This window comes from Eurosta solidaginis, chromosome 4 (assembly GCF_040869045.1).
Source record: "Eurosta solidaginis isolate ZX-2024a chromosome 4, ASM4086904v1, whole genome shotgun sequence".
Taxonomy (NCBI): Eukaryota; Metazoa; Arthropoda; class Insecta; order Diptera; family Tephritidae; genus Eurosta; species Eurosta solidaginis.
Window position 1 is genome coordinate 10,390,278 of NC_090322.1, and position 21,592 is coordinate 10,411,869.

The window sequence follows — 21,592 nt, forward strand, 5'->3', positions numbered from 1 at the left end:
GGAGACAACATTAATGCTCTCTCCGTGTTTCTTCGCTTTCTTTAAATGTTACAGCGGCATAAGATAATAATTAAACGCCTAGTCGCTTTCTTCGTTTGGACTCGACAAAAAGCGTTCTATGTAAATCCAGCTTATAATATATCTGCGGTAGAGGCTGCTTGGGTAATAGTCTAGTTGAGGGGTCGACTGCTAATACACTACCAAAAATATCGAGAGAGGTGTCAAACGACGCATCTTGATATCAGTATTAATAATCCGAAGGCGGAAAATAAAAATTTTAACGCGTTCAACAGATATTAACAAAAAACCGAAAAAAGACCCGCGGGTACCTCCGAAACCGTGGGTCGGATCCATAGAATTTTTGCGCAGAACACCTTTCTGCGTTGGCGGCCTTCGGCCGCGCTTATAAAAAATAACCCTGGGCTACGCCATGCCAAGTCCGGGTGTGTGGTATAACCGTGGCTACCGCCACGGTGATGCAAAAATTTTTTTGTGGGTACTAACACAACAACAACCACATGGAAATCGCCAACTTCAACTGCAAATATCTCCAGACAGAGATACAATTTTTCTTTTCCGCCTTCGGATTATTGTTCTCGAGATTAATACGCGTCTTTTGACACCTCACTCGATATTTTTGGTAGCGTATTAGCAGTCGACCCCTCAACTAGACTATTACCGCTGGTTGTCCTAACGAGCGACAAAAGTCCACAGAGCCAAGGTTTCGAGGAAATAAAAAATGATTCACTCCCGGAAAAGGCGGCTTTTATGCGGTTCCAAAAACCACTACTTTATCAAGTTTCTAACAAACCTTGCTAGATATACTAGAAACGCAACCCGTGGTGAAATCTACACCATTTTTATTCTACCATGGTAGCGTATAAGTTCGAACACTGATCTTGGTTTTTTATTTTAAACAAGGGTTTGCGTATAATTTTGGCTAGTTCAAATATTTGTTGAGGCATTGCAAACACAATCGTAATAGCCTACAGATGTCTGGTGAAATTGTTTTCGTTGTATTAACAAGTAAGTTTTCCACTGATTTAAGTCAGCTTGAGCATTCCTAAAATTTAAAATCTCTTCACACAGTAAGTGACACTTGCAGCCAGGATGCAAGTAAAGATCGCAGTGGTCCACGTTTGGCAACACTCATAAGCGATGCCTTCCAAAATGCCAACATTGGAGCAGCTATTTTGCCAGACGAGCGTGAACACATTAGCGCCAAATTACGTGAACTCGTTGCACAAAAAACGCCTAGAGTAAGCGTAATTATTACTACAGGTGGCACCGGTTTTGCGCCACGCGATGTCACACCAGAAGCCACTAAGCCCCTATTGGATAAAGAATGCCCGCAACTTGCGCAGTACATTGCTCAAGTATCATTGCAAAAGACAAAATTTGCCGCCTTGAGTCGTGGTGTATGCGGCATTGCTGGTAGCACGTTAATACTCAACTTTCCAGGCAGCGAAAAGGCAGTGACTGAGTGTTTTGAAGCAGTAAGTGACCTGTTGCCGCATGCGCTTCATTTGATTGCTGACAATTTGACGGTGGTGCGACGCATACACACGGAAATGGAAGCAGGTGGTGGTGCTGTGCCGACGATTGGGCATGTTTGTCCACATCTGACGGGCAAAGGTGATGCCAGCGATAGAAATTCGCCTTATCCAATGATTCCAGTGTCAGAGGCTTTGAAGATTATATTTAAAACTGTAAAGCAACAACGCGACGTGGCGCAGGTACTAACTGATTTTGTGGCTCCTGTGGATATACCACCCTTTCGCGCATCCGTCAAAGATGGTTATGCGATGAAATCTTCAGGTTTCTCAGGCACTAAAAAAGTGCTGGGGTACATTTCGGCAGGTGATGAGGTGAGTAGTGTATTTATTCTTTTGCTGTTAAGAACTTTTAATAAACTTGTTTTATTGTAGATAATACGGCATGATTTGCAAGAGGATGAATGCTATAAAATTAACACAGGTGCACCACTGCCAGATTACGCTGATTGTGTGGTGCAAATAGAAGACACTAAATTGCTGAGGACGGGAAAGACTGGCTTAGAGGATTTAGTGGAGATTTTGATAGAACCAAAAGCGAATTTGGATGTACGGTAAAAAGGGGTCTGGGTTATTTATGTTATTGATGTTTTTATTGTAGCGATAAGGAGACTCCCCGAAGGCTTTGGGGAGTGTTATCGATGTTTGTGGTCCTCTACCAGATATAGATCCGATACGTTCCGGTAACAATCACCATTAAGGTGCTAGCCCGACCATCCCGGGAGCCATTTAGCATGACCACATGGAACCTTCTTGGCCAAAACGCCCTCCCATCCCCTAGACCCATGAGGAACTTGGGATCAGAGGCTCGGATGCTAAAGAAACAGAACTCTAACCCGCTGGGGATTGGGTCGAGGTTCACCGGCCATTACAGCGTAATCCTTCAGGTTCGAGCGGAAAACACACCAACAGATTTTCTCTTTAGTATGTCTCAATACGTGCCACGATAGCACCTCCAAACACTATTCCCTACCGCTCCAACATACATTTGGGACAAAACTTTCATGTCCTGGCAAATAAGCAAGTGCCACTTTCTCGTCCGAAAAATGAAATGAAATATTATTGGAGCACAGCAGCGCCTAACATGGAAAATAATACAATCTTTCTTCGTGTGTCCTGAGTTACACGGCCACAACCGCTCTTAATAGTGTACGGGACTGTGTTGCATATGTAGCATAATAGAACTATATGTATGTATGTATGTATTTATTTGAAAATTTGTTCCCAGCACAACAATTTTGACAAATTATTTAACAGTGTTAGTCATGAATAGCATGAGCTATAAAAAATTGAACATTTATAATAATAATTAAATTAAATATAACGGATAATAGTGAAATATTTATGTATTTAAATGTAAATCTTAAAACTAAATAAAAGTAATTAATAAATATTAAAAGACAGCAGTAGTGACCTTTGGCTGGTTATAGATCGAATAGTATTTAACAAATGAAGAAAGAAGACACAGAGAAAGGAAAAGGACTTAGAAATGAACATTTTAACAACATCAATTTGAGATCCAGTTTAAAAGTCGTTAAAAAATGATGTTAGCTCTTTTTTGAAATGCAGAGCATTATTTAAGAGTCGAAGACTTGTAGGTAGGGAGTTCCAAAGACGTATTGCAGTAACAAAGAATTGGCGCTCAGAGGTTAGCGTACGGCATCTAATGTGCTTAAGAAGAAGCACCGATCTTGATGATTGCAGAAAAATAAGGTTACGATATAGATAGTCAGGTTCCTTCGTGTGTATCAACTTATGGAGGAAGGACAGTGTTTTGACTTTTAAAAGATTGTCGAAGGAAATGTTTAGCAACATTTCAGCTGTTGTGATACGTTCTTTTCAACCCATAAACATATCTAGCAATGTTGTTGTAAACAACATTTAGTTTGTTCTTGCACAGATAGTCACAGTTTGAGTAAATCACACAACCATGGAGTAGCGTAGGTATTAAGTACGCTTTAGCGAGAAGTAGTCTTATGTGCAAAGGCGCGAAATACTGTGTTAACCATAGTGTACGAAGCATTCCATAAACTTTTCCAACCGTTCTAAAAATATGGTCTTTCCATGTCAATGTTTTGCTAAAAATTACACCTAAGTTTTTCGCCGTATCTACGTATTCTATAACGGAATTGTCGAACACTACATTCTCTAAATCATTAGTGGGAAAAGTCCTTCTATGAATAACAATACATTTTGACTTATTCGGGTTTATACATAAGCCATTCATAGCAGCCCATGAAAATATTTGATTCAAATCGTGGTTTAAGTTACTTATGCACAAGCTAGTTTGATCACGAGGACAACACGTAAACAACTGCACATCATCAGCGTAGATATGAACATTACAATACTTAAGGACATCGGGTAAGTCATTGATGTACAGAACAAATAACAGAGGACCCAGGATAGAGCCTTGAAGGACGCCTCTTAAGACATGTAGGAAGTCAGACTTTTCACCATCTATACATACTGCTTGAGTCCTATCCCCAAGATATGATCTTATAAGGGCAACTGCATATCCAATTTCAATTTCAATGTGGAACCAACGCCTTTAACACCCACATCTCTTTGGTCCAACCCTAAGGTAAAAGCAAGTTTTCTAGGACTCTCGTTAGAGGATATCAAGAAGATTTTAAATTAAACCTACACTGGTCCGAGCCAATCTCAATTTCGTGGTTTAAATCTCGGTTGAAATTAAGAAAATGCCGGTGAACAGGATTCAATTCTGCTGCAACAAAAACACTCAAAAAACTATACATGTTAGTAAATACATTCTTTTTTTTTTTTAATTTCCCATAGTCCGATTGGGTTAGATCTATGCAGAGGTAGCAAACTTTTTCCCTCTGCAGATCATTCAGCTGTTGTCATCAAATCTATACTCTCTTCTGTGGGTAAGAGTTTATCTGCAATACGTAAACCCAAAATTGGTATTATCTCCACCGGAAGCGAATTGCTGGCACCAAATGAACGGGCAGTTATGGGTAAAATCTATGATTCAAACACAACAATGCTGGAAGAGTTGTTAGTTTATTTTGGTTTCGAATGCGCGCAAAAAGTGGTGCTTAGTGATGAGTATGTCGATGTCAAGCAATTAATTAAAATATCTACTTATTTTTATATAAAATTTTATAGATTCGATATTGTAAAAAGCAAAATAGTCGAGCTGTTCAAGAAGGTTGATTTTATCATCTGCAGTGGCGGAGTTTCAATGGGCGATAAAGACTATATTAAACCGGCGCTGCAAGATTTGGGGTTCACGCTTAATTTTGGCCGTGTAAACGTGAAGCCAGGGTAAGATGTGCAATGATATATAAAAACTTTAAGTAATTGTTTTAAATTTTTGTGTGTTTGCATTAGGAAACCGATGACGTTTGCTTCAAAAGCTGAGCATTACTTCTTTGGTCTTCCAGGCAATCCGGTATCCGCTTTCGTTACATTTCATTTGTTTGTATTGCCAGCAATACGTTGGTGCGCTGGCTGGGAGCGCGATAAATGCGAGTTGGCTTCGTTGTCGGTTATTGTAAGTATTAAAATAATAAGTAAATTAGAAAATTTGTGTCTCATAATTGTATCAGTACGCATCACACTGCTCACTCTAGGTACTTTATAAAAGAAATAAAAATAATTTCACAAGCAGATACTTTTACTATTTACTAACATTTTTCCTTTGTTTCCCCCTCTAGCTGCAAAACGATAGTATTCCGCTGGATCCACGCCCCGAATACATGCGCGCCTCAGTGACTAGCAAAAATGGGCGCTTGTATGCCTCCGTTACTGGTAGTCAAGTAAGCATTGAACATTGTTCTAATATTTGAAATTCTTTCTTTTAACATATCAAATTTCACAGATGAGCAGCCGTTTACAAAGTATTGTTGGAGCTGATGTTTTAATTCATATGCCCGGACGCACGGAGGGTAAGCCTAATGCTGTTGCAGGTGATGTTTATCGCGCTTCAGTGCTACGTTATGATTTTATCTCCAAATATGAATAGAATCACAAATGCACAGAGAGTGCACTCGACTCGGCCTTAAGAATAAAACTGTTCTTCTTAATTGGATTAACAAAATTTGATATAAATAGTAGCAAAATAATTGGGATATTTACGGTTAATCAAACTAAATGGTAAATTTTCGAAATTTACTTATTTTTAAGAAGTCTTCCTAAAGAAACGTATTGATTTTTAGTTAACATAAGATATGGTTATTAACAATTTTCCTAAAAGGGAAATTTGTGGGAAATTTCGTATATCTCTTAATCGCAACAGAAATACATTATTAGAAATACATTAAATTTTTTATTAGTTAAATTGAAATTTTTTAAATTAAAATAGTGCTTATTAGGAGTGCGTTTGTTTTATTTCGTTTATTATTTTTTCACGCTTCAATTATCTAATAAAAATTTACAAATACGGAGTATTACAAAAAACTAAATGTCACTTTCTTTTAACCAAAAACCATATTCTAATAATAATTACAGAGAATGGAATCACTAGATTTAATAAAATTCTTAAAGTAAATATGTATTTACAAACTACAGGAAATGGAATATAATAACAAAGTACAAATACAAATTACGGAAAAATCTAGACCCGAAATTCACAAGTGGAATAATTTGTACCTACATAAAGAGTGGAACATCATCCTATATCGGCTGAATGTTTATAGAATTGTGGTTGACTAATCTGTCCTATCATCTTTCAAATGTCTTATCTTAAAATAACGATTATATGTACATATATACATATGAATACTTAAATACAAAAACAACTATAACTTTTACTATTTACGAAACAAAATCTTCAATATTCTTATGACTGGCGCTTCAAAGAGAATAGAAATTAAAAATGCCACACCAAACGAAGCGACTGCATTCCCCAGAAAAATAGTCATGACAAAAAGATTATTCAAATGAACGATGCCAGTCATACGAAATGAAGTAATCAACATAATAACTGGATGGATAAGATAGGTGCAGTAAGTGAGACGTGATAAAGGCCAAAGACCACGATATGATAGTATACTATTAACTGTAGGTGCAATATCCCAACAGCAGGCTAAAACGATCCAAATGAGACCGACGCCGAAAGCTGTGTAAAAAGTAAATCAGATAAAATCCATGATAAAAAGCAAAAAATTGTGTATTCCACAACTCACCGGTATGGCCCACGCTTACATAAAATGCCGTCGTCACGCGCCCTAATTCACCATTCCATACACCGAAAATTATGAGCGCCAGCAGCGACCAGCTGCCATACCACAGCAGATTATTTGTGCGTGCGCTAAGTTGCGGTGGCTTTTTGACTTTATAAATAATAAAACCGACTAGCATGCCTGCAAATGCGATAAATATTTATACTATCAGCTTTGGCGCCTAAAAGTATGCGACACATACCCATTATATAAGTGCCAACACGCTGCCATGGCTTATCGTACAGAAAATCAAAGGATTCAAAAGGTTGTGCCACTTTATGCGTATAACAGTAGTGCAGCGAAATAATGCCGGTAACACCCCATGAAGTAAACAAAAATGAGCTAAGTATAAGAGCAGCAGTTTTGAAATACCTAAAAGTATGCAATGTTTATTAAATATGTATATTGAACTAATCTTTTGTATTTACCTTGTAGATAGCACTAGCAGTATGGAAGCCATTACAAAGAATTGCATATCATTAGCCATATACCAACTCCAAATCATGCAAATTTCACTGAGTGGATAGAAATTATTGATGTAGAGTATGTTGCGCCACCAAAAACGACTGCAAGTGTCAGCTGGCACATTCGGCTGGAAGACGGAGTTGTCAAAGGTTTGGCTGAAACGATTGTAAGTAAAGTGCAACACAGCGGAGAAGTGAGTCAATGATAAAAGAAAATGAAAGGAAAAAAACTGATTTTTGACGTGGAAAGAGCAAACGAAGCAGAATACCTTCAACCCAGAGAAAATTTCGGGTTCCTCTTAAAAATGAACTACATAAACACCGTTATTATCTTCGGTTCCACTGTAGAAGGACGAAGCGGATCAGTAAGCTCTTCAAAAGGCGACATAAAGCACTCCCGAAGGTATTTCGGATTAATTAACTCAAAATCGATTACGTCAAGTCTGATTTAGGCGTGAACGAAATGAAGAAAAAAAAAAAACGCCCCAAAGTAGGAAGGTTCACTACTAAATAACTCAAAATTTTTTTATTTATACCACTTCTCTCGTTTTCAGAGAGTCCAAAGAATAGACTGTGTTCAATATGGACCAGAAGTTTGAAATAAGTTTACAATCCCACAAGAAAGCGAGATGGATTTCACGGATTGAAAATTTAAGTGTGCGCCCATTTGCCGTCAATCTTTTTCGAATGTAGAGCTCTAAGTCTAAGATGATCCAGTAATAATTGAAAAAAGAAAACGCTTATTTTGAGCCTGGCTATGCCATCTAAAATATGTAAGATTGCAGAACCTAACATCTAGGAGCTAATTTGACATACCCAGTGGACTTTCGGTGTCGTGAATTTATTGCCGAATTAAACTTTTTGGCTGAACTAGATAATCCCGAAACACATGTCTACTTACCGCAATGCAAAGTCATTTAACAATATCACAAATAAGTAAGCTGGCGTCAGACGTAAATAACGGTAAAGCAATATAACCCCAGTATCTTTTGCGCTGCGACGTAAAAATTGCTTTGGATCATCGGGATATTTGTTCTCCTGTTTCAAATAGAGCAATGTCACAAGGAAACCGCTGATGAAGAAAAATGTATCGACCGAAAAGGTGGCATTGCCGACGAATTGATACCAAAAGGAACGTTCCACAATGCTGCGTTGATACTGAAAAAATTAATTGGTGTTAGAACAATAGTGGAAAGAATGGATTTCGGAAATGATGTATGTACTTACCCGATTTTCGCCGATGGTAAACATTTGCAAATATGTATGCACCATTATGGTCCACATTACCGAGAAGACTCGTAATCCATGAACGCAGGATGTTTGTTGCTTCAAAAAGGTAAGTAAAAGAAGCATGAAAATACGTATATACATACATATGTAGTTACAAAAAGGTCAAATAATTCCACAAAAAATTTAACACTTCAAAATTTAAGGCAATGCGTGCACTATTTGTACTGAAATGTTTTGAAAAAATTTCCCAAAAGTTTGAAAGTATTTTTATGTGAATATAATGTGGTTTCAGATATTTACCAAAAAGGGAAATTTGTAAAACAGTTTTATGTGAACATAATCTTTTGCAAAAAGGGCTCAAAAATAGTTTTCAATCGCAAAAAGCTTTAAATAACAAATTTCCTGTAGGGGAAATTTTAAATTTTAGTGACATTCTTCACACAAATTACTTGAAAGAATTTTTATGTAAATATAATGTAAATTTAAGAAATTTCCCAAAAGAGGAAATTTTTAGAACAGTGTATATGAAAATAATATCTAGTCAAATAGATTCAAAAAATAGTTTTTTCTCCCAAAAATTCTTAAAAAACGAATTTCCTGTCCGGGAAATTTTTAATCTTAATGTGATTCTGCAAATAAATATTGTCACGGATATTAGCATCGCTAAGTTATACCATCACTAAGGCGATGCTAAGGCCACGATAAGCAGTATTTACGTCAATAATCAAATCATGTATACACATATATAAGGCAGCCGAAAGATGTCACACACAGATGCATTTACTTATGCGCCTATGTATGCGCGAGAGACTGTAAACTACAAACATTCACATCAATAATTCAATCATTATGTATCTACGAATAAATAAAACGAATAAATAATTGCGTCTACACATATGTACGTATACGAGCAGCGGAGCGGCAATGCACAGACACATGCATATATCTTATCTGAGTTGTCACAAGAGAGAGCAATAATTTGTGCACGTAGTTGTGGCTGGCGATTTTGTAGCGAAACTAACTAGTAAGTTCTGGAAATCGAAGAGACTAGAAGTATGCAGCGTAAACTATAAAAGCGGGGCAGGCGAGTAAGAAGGAATTCAGTTTGATTTGAGCTGTCAAGCAGTTATGACTAAGACGATATCTAGCGAGCAATAGCAGTATTATTTTGAAAGTCAGTTTGGTTATTAAGCTATTCGTTGCACAGTTTGAGTGTTATTGTGAAGTATTTTAATAAAGGCCATTTTTCCATTATTACATATTGGAGTTATTTATTCAACAGTTTAGCGATACGAACCTAGCAAAAGGGCAAATAAGAGGATTTGCAGCAAATTCGTTACAATATAGTCTAGGGACCTGCGGTTGTACTACATACTATATGTTCAATTACCTCTTTATTCTCCGTCATATTAAGGATGGTGCCCGCGTTCGTTTGAAATGCGAAACAAAGCAAGAATTGCTCGGGTAAACCTGCAAAAAATTATTGGAATATTTTAATAACTCTGCATAGCTCACGAAGTATTTCTCCGAACACTATCCATACGCACCCAATTTCTTTTCTCCTTTATAAACACTGGCCGCACCTACACTGCTGCCTGCCTCCAACCGATAATCCGCCGAATGCGCTTTATCCACATCCGCCACAGATAATTCACCGTGAATGTGCCGCACGCTATCACCATTGCTGCCACTGCTGCTACTAACACTTGCACTCGTTTTTGAAGTTGCTCCGCCATTGCTATGCTTATTAGCATGGGTTCCATTACCGTTATTCGCCGGTTTATTACCATTCACATCAGCCTCAATATCGAGAACATTATTATTCTCATTCAGTGTGTTCATCTGATAGACTTCGAAGGTTGGTGACGCCGTGTTTGATTTAATGCTGCGTAGACTAGCATTTTTTGTGTAGCTACCGACTGTACTATCCGCAGTCGCAATACCGCCTGCAACGACGGCAGCCATGACAGCATCAACTTTTGCGCTGATCGCTGCAATGTGCGGTGCGCTGAGTTTCTCTTGATTCAATTTCGCTTGATACCAAGTGGCTGTGATGACGAGTACTATGAGTGCGAGTAGAATACTTCTGAAAAAGAAAAATTTGTTTATAAAAATGGAATTTTTTATTTATTTCACGAGAGGAACTCACAAAAGTATTTGAAATTTGATCTCACGGGAATAGTTGAAAGGGCCTGGCACAGAGCGCACGTGGAGCACCCGAATGATGGTGTGATTGCTATTGCTGTTGTTGCTGTGACCGACGCTTTGATTGTGTTGATTTGGATGGCTATTAAGTGCGATCAGCATTTTAGCATGAGGATCTAGTGTGAGTATGGCGTGGACGTCGTGAGCATTGCAAGAACGTGGAAGGCATTCGCCCAATTGCAGGTTGACGATCTAGAGAGAGATGCGTAGAGTGTTGAAACGTGATAAAGTGATAAAGAGGAAGTGAGAGGTGAAAGAGAATATGAATAGATAGATGAGAAAAGGAAATAAATTGAAAGCAAGCAAGGGAAAGGTAAAAATAGTAAGAGAGAAAGGAAAGAGAGAGGTGTAGAAATAAAGGGACAAAGTAAATAAATATAATAATTAAATTTCTCTTTATCCCTGAGCTGAAGTGTAAGCCTTCCGCTCTGAAGTGGTTTCAATATTGGAAGTTAAAATATACTCACCAACTTCTGCGGCATCGCTAAGCGCAACGCTACGAGAGATGCATAGAATTCAAATTCGAAATGTTTACGCTCATCCGGATTTAGCTGACGGTTAAGTTCATAGCAAAATGTTTTTTGCCCCAACCATTTGTCATTGCCGAAGAATAATTGGCCACGATAGCGCCCAGAGGCGTCATAGGCTGTGATGGAAAAGTTTTTAATAAAATAATCAGTTAGTCCTAGGCAGTTCCTATTCCTTTCTAAGAGTTTGCTTTTACACTTTAGCCTAAGGTCTATTGCTTATTTTGCTAAGAAATGTAACCTCAGCTCCAAAAGTTTTCACTGTGAGGCAAAAGAGCTCAACATTAAAGAGCAAAACTAAATGCTGAACACACAGTTTTTGCTTAATTGTCACAAACCTGGACACCCTAACAAACAACTGCTTGATCTAACCCTGCCTGCAGGAGGGTTAAGTGAATATCTCTGTAAGCACTATGATAAGATCCGACACCTGCCCACACAGACGTTTGATCCAGAAAAGCATAACGAGGTTCTGGGTAAAATCAACACAGAATCGGTAACCGCCTTTGCTAGGTCGCACCCGGCGAAACCCGTTATCTATATACACTATTCCACCCTGGCAGAAGAAAAAATCAAACTACCAAGGGAGACAACAAGTCAACCTGGTGCAACTTCGTTCTGGATACTGTGGTCGGTTAAGCTCTTACTTGTCTAGAATCAACCATCAACATCAACCATCTTTTTAATTGTAATGTGGAACCTGCGCCTCTAACAGCCCCAGGGTCCACTCCTGTTAAAACTGCTAGTTTCCTTGGACGTTAGAGGACATCAAATAAAGTGAGTGGTCGAACCATTGAAAAGGGCGAATCACTATTAACACAACAACAGACTGGCGAGCCTTAATATAGAAGGTTCCTGTAACCATAGAATATTGGAACCACTACCATAAAAACCGCTGTACTCCCGAAAGATTACCCCTTCTAATAGATACTACAAATAACCTGGAATGCTTGCTGTAACTGTTTGGTCTTATGAGGAAATACTTTTCCTTCTTGTGAGATGGAACGTTTGCGATACTCGGAAATGTTAAGATTTCTTAGAATGTTGAGCAAAAGATCGTCCTGCAAACCCTCAATTTCGTTACAGGGAGGATTGATATGATTGGTAGGTGTCGACGCAAGTGTTGCTGCTGAAAATTTTGCCAAGTCGTACAGAGTCCTTCTGAAGGTTCAACTTTTCCTGGAATACAAATTTGACTCCTTTGGATTTCGTAGGCCTTATTGAAGAGAAACTCTGGCGGAATTTCCGAAGCCACTTTTCTTATAGATTCAAATTCCAGGTGCATGATAACCTAGAGAGAAAGACGTGATCTCGAATAGCTCAAAGCTTTACCCAACAGTGCTGTAGCATTTAAAGGCCGATATTGCTCTCAGAGACGATTAAGAAGCTTACTCCATATAGCAATCCATTTAGGGATTAAAGAAGCTCTTTTCTGTTTTTTAACCATAGGATTTTAATCTAGTAGCATTCTCTTTAAAGGGAATACGAAATACCTTTGTTTAGTACATATGAAATTATAGTCCGGCAGAAACATAGAACCCGTCCTAGTGAGATCCGATGAGACCAACCTAATGTTGTTCTGCCGTCCTACCGCCTCGTGCTCAACATCTTTCTCTGTCATAACTCTGAGAATAGTTTAAATGATCAAGCATAAATGATGAACTTACCCTTTTGCGCCCAATTGAAACTTCCATGCAAGCCCGTCAAGTACGCCTGCATTTCTAGTCCACAAGCAGTTGTCACTTTGGTGCGTATTTCCGATGCCTGCCAATAGAAGTGATCATACAAATTTGTAATGATTTGAAAGTAATTCGCATTCTGCAGACTAGCAGCTGTGGCGTTGGCTTCTTCCGCCGTTGCATCCACACCGAAATAATGGCTAATACTATTAAAATTGTTACCCGCAGTTTTCAGCGTTTCGTCTCCTTGCTTTAATAGTTCACGGCCTTTCTTCAGGGTTTTATTCTTTTGCACTTTAAAGATGTGCGGACTTATGGTGGCTACAACATTTGGTGTCGTAATTACAGTGGGTACTGTTGTGCTAGCTGGAGTGCTCTCTGTGGTAAAGATTCTTATTTCGGGCACATGCACACCTTCCAATCCTACATCCCCTGTAAAACCCGGAAAGGGCACATGATCATTGTAACTTAGTCCAACATCATCTGCGCTGCGCAGTAAATGTTTTTCCTCAGCGCTAAGATCACCCTTCTTCACCGTCTCATGTTCTAAATCCTCTAAATCGCTTAAATTGAAATCAAATGTGACCGGATGTAGTTCATACTCCTTGAGTTGTCGCGGTTTCTCATATTCGGGGAAGATTGTCTTGTCAAGCAGCGTGTAGGGTTTCTTCTTAAGTGGCTTTATGGGTAGCACTTCGTGTGTATTTAGTACGAATGGTCGCTCGGTTGGGATTTCGTGCACTTCATGCAGTATTGTGATATTATTGCTGCTAGAGAAACGATGTGGCACAAAATGGCTTGACGAGCTCGCAGCATCCGCTAGTGCTTGGGTTCTTGTGTTGTTCACAATGCTTTGATTTGTATTGGTGTACTGGTGCGCTTGTGGCACGAGGATTGATAGTAGAAATAGCAGTGAAGCGTTTAGGGACGAAATGTACCACTTGGAGCCTCGCCGACGAGTTGTCGCTGGTGATTTGAGCATTTTTATTTGATACTAGTTTTTGTGTGAAAGATTTAGCTGTGTTTCAGCTGCTGCTGGAACCTTTTTATCTAACTGCTATTTAGAGATCTTCATTGTTGTTGTATTTTTGTTATTCACGAGTTTTGCTGCGCGCATTTCTCTTCTATTTATACTCAGTTGAGCAGAGCTCACAGAGTATATTAAGTTTGATTGGATAACGGTTGGTTGTACATATATAAAGGAATCGAGATAGATATAGACTTCCATATATCAAAATAATCAGGATCGAAAAAAAATTTGATTGAGCCATGTCCGTCCGTCCGTCCGTCCGTCCGTCCGTCCGTCCGTCCGTCCGTCCGTCCGTCCGTCCGTTAACACGATAACTTGAGTAAATTTTGAGTTATCTTGATGAAATTTGGTATGTAGATTCCTGAGCACTCATCTCAGATCGCTATTTAAAATGAACGATATCGGACTATAACCACGCCCACTTTTTCGATATCGAAAATTTCGAAAAACCGAAAAAGTGCGATAACTCATTACAAAAGACAGATAAAGCGACGAAACTTGGTAGATAGGTTGACGTTATGACGCAGAATAGAAAATTAGTAAGATTTTGGACAATGGGCGTGGCCCCGCCCACTTTTACAAGAAGGTAATTTAAAAGTTTTGCAAGCTGTAATTTGGCAGTCGTTGAAGATATCATGATGAAATTTGGCAGGAACGTTACTACTATTACTCTATATGTGCTAAATAAAAATTAGCAAAATTGGATTAAGAACACGCCCACTTTTTAAAAAAAAAATTTTTTAAATTCAAATTTTAACAAAAAATTTAATATCTTTACTGTATATAAGTAAATTAAGTCAACATTCAACTCCAGTAATGATATGATGCAACAAAATACAAAACTAAAAGAAAATTTCAAAATGGGCGTTGCTCCGCCCATTTTCATTTAGTTTGTCTAAAATACTTTTATTGCCATAAGTCGAACAAAAATTTACCAATCCTTCTCAAATTTGGTAGGAGCATAGATTCTATGACGGTAACTGTTCTCTGTGAAAATGGGCGAAATCGATGGAAGCCACGCCCAGTTTTTATACACAGTCCACCGTCTGTCCTTCCGCTCGGCCATTAACACAATAACTTGAGCAAAATCCGATATATCTTTACTAAACTTAGCCCACGTACTTACCTGAGCTCACTTTTTCTTGGTATAAAAAATGGGCGAAATCTGACCATAACCACGCCAACTTTATCGATATCGAAAATTACGAAAAATGAAAAAAATGCCATAATTCTATACCAAATACGAAAAAAGGGATGAAACACGGTAACTGGATTGGTTTGTTGACGCAAAATATAACTTTGGAAAAATCTTTGTAAAATGGGTGTGACACCTACCATATTAAGTAGAAGAAAATGAAAAAGTTCTACAAGGCGAAATCAACAGCCCTTGGAATCTTGGTAGGAATACTGTTAGTGGTATTGCATATATAAATAAATTAGCAGTACCCGACAGATGATTTTCTGGATCACCTGGTCCACATTTTGGTGGATATCACGAGAACGCCTTCACATATACATCTAAGGGCCACTCGCTTTTAAAACCCTCATTAATACCTTTAATTTGATATCCATATCGTACAAAAACATACCAGAGTCACCCCTGTCCCACCCTAATGGCGATATCTCGAAAAGGCGTCCATCTATAGAACTAATGCCCCCTCTCTCTTAAAATGCTCAGTAACACCTTTCGTTTGATACCCATATCGTACAAACATTCTAGAGTAACCCCTGGCCCACCCTAATGGCGATATCTCGAAAAGGCGTCCACCTATAGACCTAGTGTCCACTCCCTCTTAAAATGCTCAGTAACACCTTTCGTTTGATACCCATATCGTACAAACATTCTAGAGTCACCCCTGGCCCACCCTAATGGCAATATCTCGAAAAGGCGTCCACCTATAGACCTAATGCCCACTCCCTCTTAAAATGCTCAGTAACAGCTTTCGTTTGATACCCATATCGTACAAACATTCTAGAGTCACACCTGGCCCACCCTAATGGCGATATTTCGAAAAGGCGTCCACCTATAGAACTAAGGATTACTCCCTTTTAAAATACTCATTACCACCTTTCATTTGATACCCATATCGTACAAACACATTCTAGAGTCACCCTGGCCCACCCTAATGGCGATATCTCGAAAAGGCGTCCACCTATAGACCTAATGTCCACTCCCTCTTAAAATGCTCAGTAACGCCTTTCGTTTGATACCCATATCGTACAAACATTCTAGAGTCACCCCTGGCCCACCCTAATGGCGATATCTCGAAAAGGCGTCCACCTATAGACCTAATGTACACTCCCTCTTAAAATGCTCAGTAACACCTTTCGTTTGATACCCATATCATACAAACATTCTAGAGTCACCCCTGTCCCACCCTAATGGCGATATCTCGAAAAGGCGTCCACCTATAGACCTAATGCCCACTCCCTCTTAAAATGCTCAGTAACACCTTTCGTTTGATACCCATATCGTACAAACATTCTAGAGTCACACCTGGCCCACCCTAATGGCGATATCTCGAAAAGGCGTCCACCTATAGAACTAAGGATTACTCCCTTTTAAAATACTCATTACCACCTTTCATTTGATACCCATATCGTACAAACACATTCTAGAGTCACCCTGGCCCACCCTAATGGCGATATCTCGAAAAGGCGTCCACCTATAGACCTAATGCCCACTCCCTCTTAAAATGCTCAGTAACACCTTTCGTTTGATACCCATACCGTACAAACATTCTAGAGTCACCCTTGGTCCAGCTTTATGGCGATATCTCGAAAAGGCGTCCGCCTATAGAACTAAGGATTACTCCCTTTTAAAATACTCATTACCACCTTTCATTTGATACCCATATCGTACAAACACATTCTAGAGTCACCCTGGCCCACCCTAATGGCGATATCTCGAAAAGGCGTCCACCTATAGACCTAATGCCCACTCCCTCTTAAAATGCTCAGTAACACCTTTCGTTTGATACCCATATCGTACAAACATTCTAGAGTCACCCTTGGTCCACCTTTATGGCGATATCTCGAAAAGGCGTCCACCTATAGAACTAAGGATTACTCCCTTTTAAAATACTCCTTACCACCTTTCATTTGATACCCATATCGTACAAACACATTCTAGAGTCACCCCTGGCCCACCCTAATGGCGATATCTCGAAAAGGCGTCCACCTATAGACCTAATGCCCACTCCCTCTTAAAATGCTCAGTAACACCTTTCGTTTGATACCCATATCGTACAAACATTCTAGAGTCACCCCTGGCCCACCCTAATGGCGATATCTCGAAAGGGCGTCCACCTATAGACCTAATGCCCACTCCCTCTTAAAATGCTCAGTAACACCTTTCGTTTGATGCACATATCGTACAAACACATTCTAGAGTCACCCCTGGCCCACCCTAATGACGATATCTCGAAAAGGCGTCCACCTATAGACCTCATGCCCACTCCCTCTTAAAATGCTCAGTAACACCTTTCGTTTGATACCCATACCGTACAAACATTCTAGAGTCACCCCTGGCCCACCCTAATGGCGATATTTCGAAAAGGCGTCCACCTATAGACCTAATGCCCACTCCCTCTTAAAATGCTCAGTAACACCTTTCATTTGATTCCCATATCGTACAAACACATTCTAGAGACACCCGTGGTCCACCATTATGGCGATATCTCGAAACGGCGTCCACCTATGGAACTAAGGATCACTCCTTTTCAAAATACTCATTAACAGCTTTCATTTGATACCCATATCGTACAAACACATTATAGAATCACCCCTGGTCCACCTTAATGGGGACATCTCGAAAAGGCGTCCACCGATAGACCTAAGGCCCACTCCCTCTTAAAATGCTCAGTAACACCTTTCATTTGATACCCATATCGTACAAACAAATTCTAGAGTCAGCCCTGGTCTACCTTTATGGCGATATCCCTAAATGGCGTTCATCCATAGAACTATGGCCTATTCTCTCTTAAAATACTCTTTAATACCTTTCATTTGATACACATGTTATACAACCACATTCCAGGGTTACCCCAGATTGATTTTCCTTATTTTGTCTCCATAGCTCTCAACTGAGTATGTTATGTTCGGTTACACCCGAACTTAGCCTTCCTTACTTGTTTTAATTTATTTCGCTAAGCTTGAAGGTCTAATTTTTGGGAAAAAGAAGTACAGTTTATTGATAATTTACCATCGGACCTCGTTGGTCTGACCACAGTATATTAACTACCAGAGTTCATAAAATACCACACATATGATTGAAAGCATCTAGATTTTGGTCGCTAAAAAGCCCTCCAAAGCCTAATCTCTGACAGGAGTTTCCTACCCATTCTGTTGTTAAATTTCAACCCCCCCTTCCCCGCAAGAAGGACTACGGCCATTCACAAGATGGTGGGAGCAGATGACACAACGTTTTGATAATATCGACGTGGATGGTATCACACTACCGACTAGCAGATAATCCAAAATCTTGGGCGTCAGTCGGAACAGGAAGGCTTCGAAAGAAGTCTTCAATGTATAGCGGTATTAGCTCAAGCCCGCATTGTCGCCATTGAGCATGTGCGCTTGGCACAGGGGATGCAGCCAAATACCAAATGTTACGGAGTGGTGTGTCCACGGAGTTGCTCTAGATGTTCATATTTTATGATGGGTCTTACGTTCATGATGTACATTCATCTTAGGATCTCCATGACTTTCCTGCAATGAGTCTATCTACCATTATTGCCTTTGAGGCTTCTAATAAGTTATTGTCAACATCTTTGCTTTATCGTGGCTTGGAGGCAAGTACTTCATCTGTGCCACGTTCTCTTCCACGACAATCTGTCTCATTCTCTCCAGTGCTCTTCTTCCGGTAAAGAAAACAATGGCCTACTTCCTAGGGTCGATGCTATGCCCCTTGTATTATGTAAAAAAGGGTGGTCTCAAGTTTTGCACTTGCATTTACAATAATGTTGTGACAGCGGATTTTGTTCTCTAAGAGTCTCCACTACAAAGCTGTTTACTCTGATCTCGTGGTCAATGATTTCCATTGCTTTCAGAGCAAAGGATGTTAGACTGGTCAGCGTGAAAAACTTTGAGATATAGGCCAAGTTAGGTACGCGACTAACCCCTCTCCTTGCTACAAAGAGACTGGATAAATTCCGTCCTCTCCCGGAAATGTGTAACTCTCATATGTTCCTATTGCACATCTAAACACGCCTTCGCTGAATAGGTCCTTTACGAGCCCAAGCCTGTAGATGTCAGTCTTACAGTTCGAGTCGCAGCCAGATCCACAGTTGAAGATGCGTCCGTGAAGTGAACTGCAAGCAGGGCATGTGTTGTTCATTCTACTGGCGCACGGCTTTCTTTATAGCCGAGAGCTTCAGCGATCACCTATCTTTTGAATTAAGCAGAGCACACTCAAGCATATTATATCAGCTTGGAGGGTGGTTTGCCATTCCTTGAGCTGTGATATTGCCTTTTTACTCCGCTCCAGACGGGTAGTGGAACGCATTTACATGAATCGTATAGGGTATCGGATCTAGCCCTTTATTTAGTGATGATAAGAACTTAAATTAAAGCAAACTCTGAAATTCGGTTAAATGGTTGCCATTGTTGTTTCTGCAAGAATTCATTCCTGACAAACTACTGACGAGATCGCCCAATTAGGACAAGAGCGCAACGAAGAAAGGTAACGGGTACGTCCATAGCCGGCTTCCTTCCTCGTCGCCCTTGTTCGACAAAGGGGGTGAGCAGATATTTTCATCAATTTGTATACGTGTATAAACTAGGACAATGCAATTTTTTGTGTTGCTGCAGTTTAACGCGTTTCTATGTCATCTTAAATTATCGTTTGCCTCTATTTGTTTATATTTTTGTCTCTTTCTAAGACAAACAAGATCACTTGAATTGCTTTTATTTTTGTAATTTTATTGCGCTTTGTAATTTATGAATGAAATAAACAAGTTGCAAGCATTTCTCAATATGCTTAAGAAAAAATGCAGAAAAAACAACAACAATGTGAATAAAAAAGTGATAAAAGGCGCAACGCCACCGGCCAGGAAATGAATGAAAGAAAGTAAGGAAAGTATTTGAAGGAAAAAAAATAGAAAATGAAAAAATTTAAAAAGAAATACCAGCAAAAACTTGAAGTGCCAAACTATAAAATTGCATTGAAAGAAAAGCAAAAGGGTTTGCAAAGTCAGCTGAGACTCGCGAGCTTGTGAGGTGTCTAAGCGCAATGAGTCGTACAATTGAGGCGAGGTAGAGAGCGGCCGGCATGTGAATATGCGGCAATGCAGACGATAGACAGACGGGCAAAGCAGCCAGCGTGATCTGTTTGCGACGTTTATTGTGAAAATTGCAAAGGAGTGCGCGAAAAAGGCTAGAAGACGCGAAAGAAAGAAGGAGGAAATTAATAGAAAAAATTATTTTTATTTTAAATAAAAAAAACACTTTAACTTATAAATAAAATAAAATGAAATAAAATACAAAAAAACTTTTTTTGTACATTTACATTAAATATAAAAAGATATATATATATAAAAAATTGCCGCAAGACACGTTGAACCTGTTTCATCAGCTGGCCACTTGTACAGTTTTTTTTTTGTTTTTTTGGACCACTTCAAAGATACTTTTTTTTCGATTTTACTGCACGACACACTTCAAACTCCAACGCTGCATTAAAAGCATTTTTTATGTTCGATTTTTGCGAAAGACGATTAATACCAGTTGCACGTGTGATTACGCGATCTTGGTGTGTGTGATTTGCAGCTTAAGTGTATTATGTAAAAAGCGTTTATTAAATTGATGGGACAACTTTTTTACAAAACAAACTCACAGTATTTTAATTAACTTTAAAAGTAGAAGTATTGAATCAAGAGGAAGCACTGCGAGGTCTCTTACAAGCTAATTGAATAGGAGTGGCTTACAATGTCTAGTAGCTGAGAGATACAGTACCTGGGTCAACTTAGCTCGGCATGATTTAACTTCGTCTCAAAAGTTCTACAACTTTCCAACTAAGGATAGGTGGCAACCATACTCAAAACTATAAATTGTATTCATTTCAAACAGTTGGCATACTTGAAAGGTTATCTCAAGTATCAACGGCCATTATCCAGTGAGTTATCTAGCTTCGCATCATGCTCAATTCGCACGGGAATGCTCTGAATCATTTGGAGACATGAGAAGCAGAGGTCGTGATATTTATGTATACATGAATTGCCATGCAGTGACATCTATTTTTGAAAAGCTAGAGTTGATAACGGCAGTGTTGTCAAACAAAAGACAGGAAATTAACAAATTATCTGGCTCACAAATTGAACCAGACTTCTATCTGGATTTATCTGGGTCAACCGTTGTTGTTAGCTAACATTTATAGCCATCATCCCGCTGTAATGATCCGCAGCCATATAATCAATTTTGCATGTAAGTGCAACAACGACGACTTGAGTCAGATAATTTGTTAATTTCTTTTATTTAGTTAATAATTTGGGAAAAATTTAAACAACGTGACATCAGGACGGACAAGGCGACAGCTGTTTCGATTATACCTTTTAAATCTCTTCAAAGACTTTTCTCCCGGGAGTGGGATTTGAACCCGCACTCCTACGATGGTTGAAGTGTTACAAACGAATTCAGCCACGTCATGCCTTAGTTGTTCTAAGCCTTATCCCAATTGCCTTCTTTGCATATTTTCTTTATTCATAGTCCATACTTCGTAT

At 39.1% G+C, this 21,592-nt stretch overlaps 2 protein-coding genes and 1 long non-coding RNA gene across 5 annotated transcripts in view; 2 read left to right on the forward strand and 1 right to left on the reverse strand.

The window, feature by feature from the left end:
• The first annotated feature begins 887 nt into the window (after positions 1-887).
• Positions 888-6,319, forward strand: cin (Molybdenum cofactor synthesis protein cinnamon). 2 transcript variants are annotated; one of them, XR_010952231.1, is made up of 9 exons: positions 888-1,026; positions 1,090-1,868; positions 1,929-2,107; positions 4,353-4,625; positions 4,686-4,844; positions 4,911-5,073; positions 5,237-5,338; positions 5,401-5,675; positions 6,090-6,319. XR_010952231.1 is itself a non-coding variant. In XM_067780042.1 (8 exons), the coding sequence occupies exons 1-8, from the start codon at positions 993-995 to the stop codon at positions 5,542-5,544; spliced, it is 1,833 nt and encodes a 610-aa protein (XP_067636143.1). In that variant the 5' UTR covers positions 888-992; the 3' UTR covers positions 5,545-5,948. The 2 variants fall into 2 exon arrangements, 1 of the variants encoding a protein (XP_067636143.1); XM_067780042.1 differs by lacking the exon at positions 6,090-6,319 and having other exon boundaries at positions 5,401-5,948.
• On the reverse strand, positions 4,975-13,967 carry LOC137248995 (uncharacterized). Of its 2 annotated transcripts, none has more exons than XM_067780041.1 (11): positions 12,836-13,967; positions 11,109-11,287; positions 10,586-10,833; positions 9,984-10,519; positions 9,827-9,906; positions 8,434-8,532; positions 8,108-8,364; positions 7,171-7,362; positions 6,945-7,114; positions 6,707-6,883; positions 4,975-6,639 (listed from the first exon to the last, which is right to left on the reverse strand). In XM_067780041.1, the coding sequence occupies exons 1-11, from the start codon at positions 13,827-13,829 to the stop codon at positions 6,332-6,334; spliced, it is 3,240 nt and encodes a 1,079-aa protein (XP_067636142.1). In that variant the 5' UTR covers positions 13,830-13,967; the 3' UTR covers positions 4,975-6,331. The 2 variants fall into 2 exon arrangements, with proteins under 2 accessions (XP_067636142.1, XP_067636141.1); XM_067780040.1 differs by having other exon boundaries at positions 9,984-10,522.
• LOC137248997 (uncharacterized) overlaps positions 7,819-21,592 on the forward strand; it is a 178,099-nt gene continuing 164,325 nt past the window's right edge. Inside the window, exon 1 of the long non-coding RNA XR_010952232.1 lies at positions 7,819-8,542. This is a non-coding gene — a long non-coding RNA (uncharacterized lncRNA). The remainder of the gene's footprint in view (positions 8,543-21,592) is intronic.